General features: G+C 42.5%; 1 protein-coding gene across 1 annotated transcript in view; it reads left to right on the top strand.

Moving 5' to 3' along the window:
• Positions 1-10,115, top strand: part of NUP160 (nucleoporin 160) — a 67,296-nt gene extending 57,181 nt beyond the window's left edge. Inside the window, exons 34-38 of the mRNA XM_037746030.1 lie at positions 474-575; positions 2,230-2,371; positions 4,718-4,843; positions 7,378-7,482; positions 9,021-10,115. Coding sequence (XP_037601958.1) covers positions 474-575; positions 2,230-2,371; positions 4,718-4,843; positions 7,378-7,482; positions 9,021-9,110 — 565 coding nt within the window. The 3' untranslated portion in view covers positions 9,111-10,115. The remainder of the gene's footprint in view (positions 1-473; positions 576-2,229; positions 2,372-4,717; positions 4,844-7,377; positions 7,483-9,020) is intronic.
• The last annotated feature ends 1,841 nt before the right edge of the window (positions 10,116-11,956 follow it).

Below are 11,956 nucleotides of genomic sequence, written 5' to 3'. Positions count from 1 at the left end.
TTTGAGACGGAGTTTCGCTCTCGTTACCCAGGCTGGAGTGCAATGGCGCGATCTCGGCTCACCACAACCTCCGCCTCCTGGGTTCAGGCAATTCTCCTGCCTCAGCCTCCTGGGTAGCTGGGATTACAGGCACGCGCCACCATGCCCAGCTGATTTTTTGTATAGAGACGGGGTGTCACCATGTTGACCAGGATGGTCTCGATCTCTTGACCTCGTGATCCACCTGCCTCGGCCTCCCAAAGTGCTGGGATTACAGGTGTGAGCCACCATGCCTGGCTAAATTATCTCTTAATGCTTACTCATGTCCTTGTAGGTATTCAGTTGTGTGACTTGAGGAAGAGAAGAGCCAATACTCCAATAGTGAATTCAGCAATAGAGATGAAGTTGTCATCTCACCTCTTTAATTTTAGTAGCAAAATAAGGTGGTACATTTCAGCGTTTAGTTTTCAAGTGTGGAACCGTTTTCATTCCAGATGCATCAAATTGCAATTTGGAGGAGAGGCAGCACAAGGAGAAGCCTGGGCCTGGCTAGCAGCCAATCAGCTCTCATCTGTCATCACCACTAAGGAGTCTAGGTACAGCCCTAGTGTTCCTCCAACCCTGGGTGGTTTTTCCTTTTTCTCAAAGCTGTAGCCATCTTTTTCTGATAAAATTATCCTACATAGATCATTTCACTTTTTTCATTCTTTTTGGCTAAGTTTTTGTAGGGGCTGGAAAGTTTATAATTAGGGCAACATCATGTCATTTATTGTCCAAACTAGGATGTCTTTGCGTATGAAATGTCTCCTCTGTTTTCCCCTCCTCAAAGACTTACTGTATCATATCATCAGGAAAAGGTACTCTTACAGGCAAAAATCTATATTTACTTGGTTTCAGAATGTTACTTCCTTTTCTCCCATTTCTTCCCTTGAGCAGTCCTGCATGGTTTCATCACAGTGTCCTCTTACAGCTTGTCTCCAGCTGCTGTTCAGCAGTCTGTCACCCATCATCCACAATACTTTATTTGTTTGTTTTTTTTTTTTTGAGACAGAGTCTCACTCTGATGCCCAGGCTGGAGGGCAGTGGCGCAATCTCCGCTCACTGCAACCTCTGTCTCCCAGGCTCAAATACTTCGCCTGCCTCAGCCTCCTGAGTAGCTGGGACTACAGGTTCATGACACCATGCCCAGCTAATTTTTGTATTTTTAGTGGAGACAGGGTTTCACCATGTTGGTCAGACTGGTCTTGAACTCCTGACCTCGTAATCCATCCACCTCGGCCTCCCAAAGTACTGGGATTACAGGCATGAGCCACCACACCCGGCCCAATACCTTCCTCAGATTTCCTCTGTTCATATACTTCCCCAGTGCATCCACTTACTATCGATGTAAATATACTTCAGCTTCTTCAGAAACCTTCTCTAACATCCCAAACCCTCAGTAAACTTCCCTTTCTGAACTGCATTTGCACTTTGTATTATACAGCTTAGCACTTTAGCATGATAGCATTTTAGAATTTGGAAGTTTGCTGACATTGGTTTTCAACCTCTAACGTAGCACATCAGAATAACTTATTAAAATACAGATTATGAGACATCACCCTAGTCTTCTGAGTTAGAACTTCTGTGTAATTCTAATGCTTGATCAAGTTTGAGATCCAGTGTTCTGAACCAGTTTCCTGTTTTAGAAATACAGAAAGAAAGGAGTTAAATGAATTATATATATTCATAGCCAAACAAATACGTAATTAGTGGGAGAGGAATATGTGAACCCAAGTTACCTAGTTTCTATTACTATCCCCCTAAGTCACATTAGCCCAAATAATATTTGTTCCCGTGTAGCTATATTATTGATTCAGTTGTGAATTTCTAAAGTTTTCCTTGTAAGGCCAGGCATGGTAACTCCCGCCTGTAATCCCAACACTTTGTGAGGATGAGGCAGGAGGATCACTTTAGCTCAGGAGTTCAATACCAGCTCAGGCAACATAGCAAGTCCTTGTCTCTACAAAATTTAAACAAAATTAGCCAGGCGTGGTAGCCCATGCCTGTATTCCCAGCTACTCAGGAAGCTGAAATGGGAGAATCTGGAGCTGAGGCTGCAGTGAGCTGAAATCACACCATTGCACTCCAGCCTGGGTGACAGAGCAAGACCCTGTCTCAAAAAAATGTTTTCTTGTAAATACATGCTTCGAATGGTATTCTAAATAGCTCTTAAGAATGTGAAACTTATTAGTCATTTTTTGTTTTTTCAAGTGCTACAGATGAAGCATGGCGACTATTATCAACTTACCTGGAAAGGTACAAAGTCCAGAATAACTTGTATCACCACTGTGTAATCAACAAGCTCTTATCTCATGGAGTGCCTCTGCCTAATTGGCTTATAAACAGCTACAAGGTAAGTGGATCATAACCTTTACTCTTTATCATTCTAGATAACTTCATGAGATGACTAAAAAGAGGCCAGGCGTGTGATATCTCACACCTGTAGTCCCAGCACTTTGGGAGGCTGAGGTGGGTGGATAACCTGAGGTTGGGAGTTCAAGACCAGCCTGACCAACATAGAGAAACCCCATCTCTACTAAGAATACAAAATCAGGCTGGGCACAGTGGCTCATGCCTCCCAACACTTTAGGAGGCCAAGGCAGGCGGATCATGAGGTCAAGAGATGGAGACCTTCCCAGCCAACATGGTGAAACCCTGTCTCTACTAAAATACAAAAATTAGTGGCGCACACCTGTAGTTGCAGCTACTCGGGAGGCTAAGGCAGGAAAATTGCTTGAACCCGGGAGGCGGAGGTTGCAGTGAGCTGAGATTGCGCCACTGCACTCCAGCCTGGCACCTGGCGACAGAGCAAGTCTCTGTCTCAAAAAAAAAAAAAAAAATCAGCTGGGTGTGGTGGCACATGCCTGTAATCCCAGCTACTCAGGAGGCTGAGGCAGGAGAATCACTTGAACCCATGAGGTGGAGATTGCAGTGAGCCAAGATTGTGCCATTGCACTCCAGCCTAGGCAACAAGAGTGAAATTCTGTCTCAAGAAAAAAAAAGGAAAAAGATGGACTGGTTGCAGTGGCTCACACCTGTCGTTCCCATACTTTGGGAGGCCAACAGGGGAGGATGGCTTGAGCTCAGGAGTTCAAGACCAGCTTGGGCAACATAGGGAGACCCCATCTCTGTTTAAATTTAAAAATATATAAAGAAAAAGATGAAGTGATAACTTATGGGAACATGTTGACTTATATACTTTGGAAAGCTTTTCTTCGTAGCTAAAACTGTAAGAACAATTTGATTTCATTTCCACAGTAGTACTGTGTGTTTAGATTTGAAGTTTCATATGTTAGTAATTAGGTTAATGACTACTGTTATATTCACTGAACAATAAGTTTATACATAGGATTTACTATTCATAACTCAAAAATTCTCAGAAGTGGGTGGAGTACTTTTCAAATAATATAACAATATGGCTCGTCTGAGTGCCATGGTATTTACAATGAATTGAGCACAGCTAGTTTCAGATTGGTTCCTTCTCCACTCCCACTGTTTCACCTATTAAAAATCAAAAACGGCCGGGCACGGTGGCTCACACCTATAGTCCCAGCACTTTGGGAGGCCATGGCAGGTGGATCACCTGAGGTCAGGAGTTCAAAATCAACCTGGCCAACATGGTGAAACCCCGTCTCTAGTAAAAATACAAGAATTAGCCGGGCACAGTGGTGGGTGCCTGTAATCCTAGCTACTCTCGAGGCTGAGGCAGGAGAATCGCTTGAACCCAGTGGGTGGAGGTTGCAATAAGCCAAGATCATGCCATTGCACTCCAGCCTGGGCAACAGAGCAAGACTCTGTCTCAAAAAAAATAAATAAGTAGGGAAGGCAGCTAAGATGATAAAGGTAAGATTGTGATCAAATCAGAATATAGAAAGCATACTTAATTAATAGAGCTCTTCCAAATAGAGACTTCAGATTTGAAGTTATTGATTATTTGAACTTCTTTTGCATTTGTCATTTGTATAGTTCTTATTATGTGACTATATTGTCACTTTAGTATTCAGGAAAAATTTATTGACTTTACACCTGTGGAAACTGAAGTGGAGAAAAGTTAAAATACATCTTAGGTCACAAAAGAAGGGAAGAAGGCTATTTAACAACAGAGAGAGCCTCCTAAAGTGCCTAGAGGTAACGCCTCTTGGGAATTCAACTTTTTTTTTTTTTCCTAACTCCCCAAACTTGTTATCAGCTGTTATACTAAGATACAGATGAGTAAGCCAAGGCACTGGTTTAATTATTTTGAGAAATACAAACGTTAGGGCATCAGCCACTCAATATTCTTTTGGTCAGTACCCAAATAAAAGGGAAATAGATACATCTTTTTTTTTTTTTTTTTTTTTTTTTTTTTTTTTTTTTTTTTTTTTTTTTTTTTTTTTTTTTTTTTTGAGACGGAGTTTCACTCTTGTTACCCAGGCTGGAGTGCAATGGCGCGATCTCGGCTCACCGCTACCTCCGCCTCCTGGGTTCAGGCAATTCTTCTGCCTCAACCTCCTCAGTAGCTGGGATTACAGGCATGCGCCATCATGCCCAGCTAATTTTTGTATTTTTAGTAGAGACAGGGTTTCACCATGTTGACCAGGATGGTCTCGATCTCTTGACGTCGTGATCCACCCACCTCGGCCTCCCAAAGTGCTGGGATTACAGGCTTGAGCCACCGCGCCCGGCCAGATACATATTCTTAATCATTGACTTTTCACAGAAGGTTGATGCTGCTGAATTGCTTCGTTTGTACTTGAACTATGACCTTTTAGAAGAAGCTGTGGATTTGGTGTCAGAATATGTGGATGCTGTATTGGGAAAAGGACATCAATACTTTGGAATTGAGGTAGGCATATACAAACAATCCCCAATTTACAATGGTCTGGGTTGACTTAATGATTTTTCAACTTTACGATGGTTTGAAAGTGATGAACATTTATGAGAAACCATACTTTAAAATATTCATACAACCATTCAGAGTTTGACTTGCAGTACAGTATTCAATAAATTAATGAGATATTCAACAGTGTATTATAAAGTAGGCTTTTTGTTATATGATTTTGCCCAACTTATAGGTTAATGTTAAGTGTCCTGAGCATGCTTAAGTAGGCTAGACTAACCCATGATGTTCATTAGGTTAGGTGTATTATATGCATTTTCAACTTACGATATTTTCAACTGATGATAGTTTTATTGGAAAACAAGCCCACCATAAGTTGAGGAACATCTGTATAGGCATTTCTGTTGTTGTTGTTTGTGGGTTTTTTTGTTTCTTTTTTTTTGTTTTTTTTTGACAGAGTCTTGCTCTTTCACCCGGGCTGGAGCGCAGCCTCCGCTCACCACAACCTCTGCCTCCCGGGTTCAAGCAATTCTCTTGCCCCAGCCTCCTGAGTAGCTACGATTGCAGGCACTTGCCACCACACCCAACTTTATTTTACATTTTATTTTATTTTATTTGAGACAGAATCTTGCTCTGTCACCCAGGTTAGAGTGCAGTGGCACGATCTTGCCTCACTGCAACCTCTGCCTTCTGGCTTCAAGCAATTCTCCTGCCTCAGCCTCCTGAGTAGCTGGGATTACAGGTGCCCGTCACCACGCCCGGCTAATTTTTATGTTTTTAGTAGAGATGGGGTTTCACCATCTTGGCCAGGCTGGTCTCGAACTCCTAACTTCAAGTGAGCCACCACGCCTGACCTAGGCATTTCTTTTTATTATCATGCTCTGTAAGGTGAGAATCTGAGAGCAAATTATATGTTAGTGTATTGAACCTTTACTATCTATAGTTATACAACTAAATCTTGACACTCTAGGAATCTCTAGTCTCCCATTTATAAAATAGGAGTTTCATCTTTCTCTATCAAAATATTGTGGCATTAGTTAGCATTCAATGGAGAGAGGTAAACAAAATGGTATTATGTGTGTACCGGGACTGTGTTAAGTCTCTACAAGCATTTTCTTTTTTTTTTTTTTTTTTTTTTTAGACGGATTCTTGCTCTGTCACCCAGGCTGGGGTGGAGGGGCATGATCTCGGCTCACTGCAATCTCCATCTCCTGGGTTCAAGCAATTCTTCTGCCTCAGCCTCCTAAGTAGCTGGGATTGTGCCACCACGCCTGGGTAGTTTTTGTATTTTTAGTAGAGACAGGGTTTCACCATGTTGACCAGCCTGGTCTGCCTGACCTCGTCATCTGCCCACCTTGGCTTCCCAAAGTGCTGGGATTACAGGCATGAGCTACCATGCCCGGCCAGCATTTTCTACTTAATCCTTATAGCAGCCTTACAAAGAAATGTTTTAATTTTATTTTTTTTTAACCCCTGAAAGAACAGGCTCACACAGATGGTAAATGCAATAGAATAGCCAGGTCTAAACAGGTGTAGTTAACTACAGAACCAGGTTCTTCAACCGTCATGAAATCAGCCAGGTGCAGTAGCTCACACTTGTAATCCTAGCACTTTGGGAGGTCAAAGTGGGAGGTTCGTTTAAACCCAGGGGTTCAAGACCAGCCTTGGCAACATAATGAGAACCTATCTCTACAAAAAACAGAAAAATCTTAGCTGGGCATAGTGGTGCATGTCTGTAGTCCCAGCTATGTGGGAGGATCACATGAGCCCTGGAGTTGAGGGTACAGTGAGCTATGATCTTGTCACTACACTCCAGCCTGGATGACACAGTGAGACCCTGTCTCAAAAAAAAAAAAAGAGAGAAAGATGACACGAATTTTTAAATATAGCCGGGCACTGTGGCTCATGCCTGTAATCCTAGCTCTTAGGGAGGCAGAGGTGAGAGGATAGCTTGAGCCCAGGAGTTCAAGACCTGCCTGGGCAATATAGTGAGACCCCATTCTCCACAAAAGGAAAAATCAAAAAGACAAAAAAAAAAGAATTTTTAAATATATTTAATTTAACCGAGAAAATGACAAGTTTCCCAATTGTAGAAAGGGGGGTTTCCATTGTGTACATGCACCTGCACACACACACAGTTTCTTGTTGTGAAATAAAAGCATTTTATTTGGCCCGTCACAGTGGCTTACTTTGGGAGGCCAAGGTGGGTAGATCACTTGAGGCTGGGAGTTCAAGACTAGCCTGGCCAACATGGTGAAAGCATTATCTCTACTAAAAATAAAAATTAAAAAATTAGCCGGGTGTGGTGGTGCACATCTGTAGTCCAGCTCCTCAAAAGGCTGAAGCATGAGAATCGCTTGAGCCCAGAAGGTAGAGGTTGCAGTGAGCCGAGATCGTGCCATAGCACTCAACCTGGGCGACAGAGCAAGACTGTCTTAACAAAAAGGGGGCATTTTATTTTACAGAGTCCTATGAAAGCAACTACCCAGAAGAAATGGTACACTTTGCAGACTGTTTTCAAATAAACATTTTCCTTTTAGTTTCCACTGTCCGCAACGGCCCCATTGGTGTGGCTTCCGTACTCCTCTATTGATCAGCTTCTCCACGCTCTGGGAGAGAACAGTGCCAACAGTCACAACATCGCAGTAAGTCAGCCCTTTCATGAGACGTCTTCTGTAAGCCCCCGCACTAGCAGTTATACCTTGCAGCTTGATCTTCAGTTCTCAGGATTAGAAAGGAAGCACAAAAGCCCGTTTTTGGCCCTTAAGCTGCCCAGTCCCTTTATAGATAAGGCAAAGGATCTAAGCAACATGGTGAAGAAAACGCATGAGCCACCGGGCGCGGTGGCTCACGTCTGTAATCCTAGCACTTTGGGAGGTCAAGGTGGGTGGATCACCTGAGGTCAGGAGTTCAAGACCAGCCTGGCCATCATGGTGAAACCCCATCTTTAAAAAAAAAAAAAGAGAGAGAGAGAGAGAGAGAGAAACTATATAAATGTTAATTATGCAGAGACAAATGGCATGCAGTCAGTCCATCCTTTAAAGCATTTAGTTGGTAGGGCAGACCCTACAGGGTAAACAGGTACTTGAAATACAGTGTGATAGGTCGGGCACAGTAGCTCACGCCTGTAATCTCAGCAATTTGGGAGGCTGAGGCAGGTGGATCACCTGAGGTCAGGAGTTGGAGACCAGCTTTGCCAACCAACATGGTGAAACACCGTATCTACTAATAATATACAAAATTAGCCAGGCATGGTGGTGGGCACCTGTAATCCCAGCTACCCGGGAAGCTGAGGCAGGAGAATTGTTTGAACCCAGCAGGTAGAGGTTGCAGTGAGCCAAGATTGCACCACTGCACTCCAGCCTGGATGGCAGAACAAGACTGTCTCAAAAAAAAAAAATACAGCAACATTTCTCAGGAGTCATATATGCTTGCCTTAAAATAAAAAACAATAGTGTTTCCTCTGCTCAGAATAATTGTAGTGATGGCTTGTTTACCAATGAGATAGAGTGCCTCCTGAGCCTATCTAAAATATTAGTTCTAGGCTGGGCACAGTGGCCCACGCCTATAATCCCAGCACCTTGGGAGGCCAAGGCAGGTGGATCACCTGAGGTCAGGAGTTGGAGACCAGTCTGACCAATATGAAGACACCCCATCTCTGCTAAAAATACAAAATTTGCTGGGCGTGGTGGCACATGCCTGTAATTCCAGCTACTCAGGAGGCTGAGGCAGGAGAATTGCTTGAACCTGGGAGGTGGAGGTTTCAGTGAGCTGAAATCACAACATTGTATTCCAGCCTGGTTAACAAGAGTGAAACTTCGCCTCTAAAATAAAATAAATATTAGTTCTATATTTCACTTGGCAGCTAATAACTAGTTAAATTATATGCAGCATCTCTGGTTCTGAGAAAAGAGTTAGTGATCCTTTTATTAGAAATATTGGTATGATTTTCCATTCTTAGAAAATGAGATTGAGATGTTGTATGTAACAGAGAGGCTTAGTTTTATCAGTAGAGTCACAGAGGAGACTCCTATACTGAATGGTGATTTTATGAAGCAGAGTGGCTAACAGGCTAACATCTTTATTAGATGGAATCTACTTGATGAAGTCAAAGTGATTAATAACTTCAATCTTTTTCCATTGTTGAGCTGTTCTGTAATGTTTTCCTTCTTTCCTCTTATAGCTGTCGCAGAAAATACTTGACAAATTGGAAGACTACCAGCAAAAAGTTGATAAGGCAACACGAGATTTATTATATCGTCGGACCTTGTGATCCAGAATGTTACCTAGCCTTTGTAACCGCTTGGTGCCTCTTAGGGCTTAAGACTACCCTACAGGAACCCTGTACTCAAGGCCGATTTTTATAACTATAAATCATGTGTACAGCATTCAAGCCCGCATTCTGCACAAGATAGGGCGGAAGAGTCAGAGGACCCTGTACTTGCTGGTGGTGCTAACACAATTTCTGGTGTTCAACCTTGGTCTCAAATAGCTGCTTTTGTATATGATTCACAAGCTTTTTTAGAGTTTATATTTTTTTAAACTACCGAAGACATTCTTTATCTGCAAATTAAGACGCACCTTCACTTTCCAAAATAGCTGGGGGTTGTTGGCTTGTTGTAGCTGACCACCAAAAACAGTCACGGCAAATCTTTTAATTCTTCCAATCACCTTTTGTATTTTAATGCAATTATTTTGGTCCAGAACTGACATGTATTTTCTGTATTGCACACAGAGGCTAATGATTTTGCGTACTCTTTTCATTATTTATTTTGGAGGTTTTGTATGATCTTCAATAAAGTATTAAATAATTTGCCTAGATTAAGCCTAAAATGATGACCAGCTGTTTAAAGAAGATATTTTGAATCTGGTTCTGAGCTAAAGTTGAGTAAATTCTTAGCTAAGAAAAAACTGGATATCCATCATCTATATTAGCAACAGATTCTCAGAGTAAATTGTTAACGTCTATGATTTATGATAATCAAGCTGGACTTGATCATACAAGTTAGTCTAATAATGTATTTGGACCAAAATATAAACTTTATTGGTCAGATTCAGAAGCATTCATGCTCACAAGTTTTGGGAAAGTGAAAAATAATAAAATCATCTTGGATTTTATTCTATATATTAAAATTTATCTTTTAAGGAAACAATCTGTATACTACTTGCTTATATAGCCTTTTGACCCTTCTTGAGTTTTTCATAAGCCTTTAATTTTTATACTTTCAATACCATATTTACATTATATACTTTAATTAACAATGTGAATTTCTCTGTGGTACTGTTGTTGGTAGATATTGAAGTGTGTGGTTCTTTTTTTTTTTCCCCATTTTTGCTCTACTATGATTAATATGAGGCATTTGGGGCAATTAGGAACTGGGAGAGCTCCTGTCCTCCCAGCTCTCTAAACCTGTGGCTTTCAAAACAGTAAGAAAGACATTTTGACCTACAAACACATATATACCAAAAGAAAAGTTTCACAAAATTTGTATCCTCACCTACTGTGTATCCTGATATGCTCATGAGTGACTAATGGATCATAACCCATAGTATGAAAAACATCAAGGGCTAGGCTTGGTGGCTCACTCCTGTAATCCCAACACTTTGGAAAGCTGAGGCAGGCAGATCACTTGAAGTCAGGAGTTCAAGATCAACATGGGAAAACCACATCTCTCCAAAAAAACTATTAGCTGGATGTGGTGGTTCGTACCTCTAGTCCCAGCTAATGGAGGGGCTGAGGCAGGACAATGGCTTGAGCCTAGGAGGTGGAGGTTGGAGTGAGCCTTGAGCATGTCACTGCACTTCAGCCTGGGTAACAATTCAACCAAACCCTGTTGTAGCCACCTCTGGAGAGCAACGAGTAGTCAGAAACTATCCCTATTCTAGAACCTCCCCCACCATTTGTGTTGCTGATCAATGCAGTGGTTTCCATGCTGGCAGTTCACAAGATACTGATCAGCTTTTCCTGTTCTAGAACCCATGCTCAACCCAGCCCAGCTCTTCTGTCCATTGTCTTCTGCCTTCCTCACTTTGAGTCCCAACCAGAGCAGAGCATGCCCCCATCCTTCCACTCCACTTTTCTCAGTTTTGAGTCTGCATTTTTGATTGCTGGACTGTGTGTTACTTTAACAATCTATAATAGCAGCAGCATTCCTTGTTTTTCCCAACGCTGGCAACTTTCTAATCATAAAGTAGTATTTCAAAGGTTCCTCCCGGCCAGGTGTGGTGGCTCACACCTTCAATCCCAGCACCTTGGGAGGCTGAGGCAGGTGGATCACCTGAGGTCGAATTCAAGACCAGCTTAACCAACATGGCGAAACCCTGTCTCTACTAAAAATAACAAAAATTAGCTGGGCGTGGTGGCAGGTGACTGTAATCCCAGCTACTCAGGAGGCTGAGGCAGGAGAATTGCTTGAACTCAGGAGGCGGAGGTTGTAATGAGCCAAGACCATGCCATTGCACTCCATCTCAAAAAAAAAAGTTCATTCCTTTTTAGTATCTAGCTACTTACTGTTAAAAGTTGTGACTCTTAGATGAAACCTTAATTTCATAGTTCTTAAATAATTTAACCAGTTATAGCTGGTAAATCACCTACCTTACCAGCCTGTGACAATAAAAGCAGGTTTTTTTAATATTAGAATTCATGACAGCCAGTGCGGTGGCTCACGCCTGTAATCCCAGCACTTTGGGAGGCCAAGGCAGGTGAATCACGAAGTCAGGATGTCAAGACCATCTTGGCTAACATGGTGAAACCCTGTCTCTACTAAAAATACAAAATATCAGCCGGGCGCGGTGGCTCACGCCTGTAATCCCAGCACTTTGGAAGGCCGAGGCGGGTGGATCACCTGAGGTCAGGAGTTCAAGACCAGCCTGGCCATCATGGTGAAACCCCATCTTTGAAAAGAAAAAATGTAGCCGGGCGCGGTGGCTCAAGCCTGTAATCCCAGCACTTTGGGAGGCCGAGGCGGGTGGATCATGAGGTTAAGAGATCGAGACCATCCTGGTCAACATGGTGAAACCCCGTCTCTACTAAAAATACAAAACATTAGCTGGGCATGGTGGTGCGTGCCTGTAATCCCAGCTACTCAGGAGGCTGAGGCAGGAGAATTGCCTGAACCC

The sequence above is a fragment of the Cebus imitator genome, unplaced genomic scaffold, assembly GCF_001604975.1.
Source record: "Cebus imitator isolate Cc_AM_T3 unplaced genomic scaffold, Cebus_imitator-1.0 Scaffold218, whole genome shotgun sequence".
Lineage (NCBI taxonomy): Eukaryota > Metazoa > Chordata > Mammalia > Primates > Cebidae > Cebus > Cebus imitator.
Note: the sequence above shows the minus strand (reverse complement) of the source record. Positions and strands in the feature narration are given on the sequence as shown.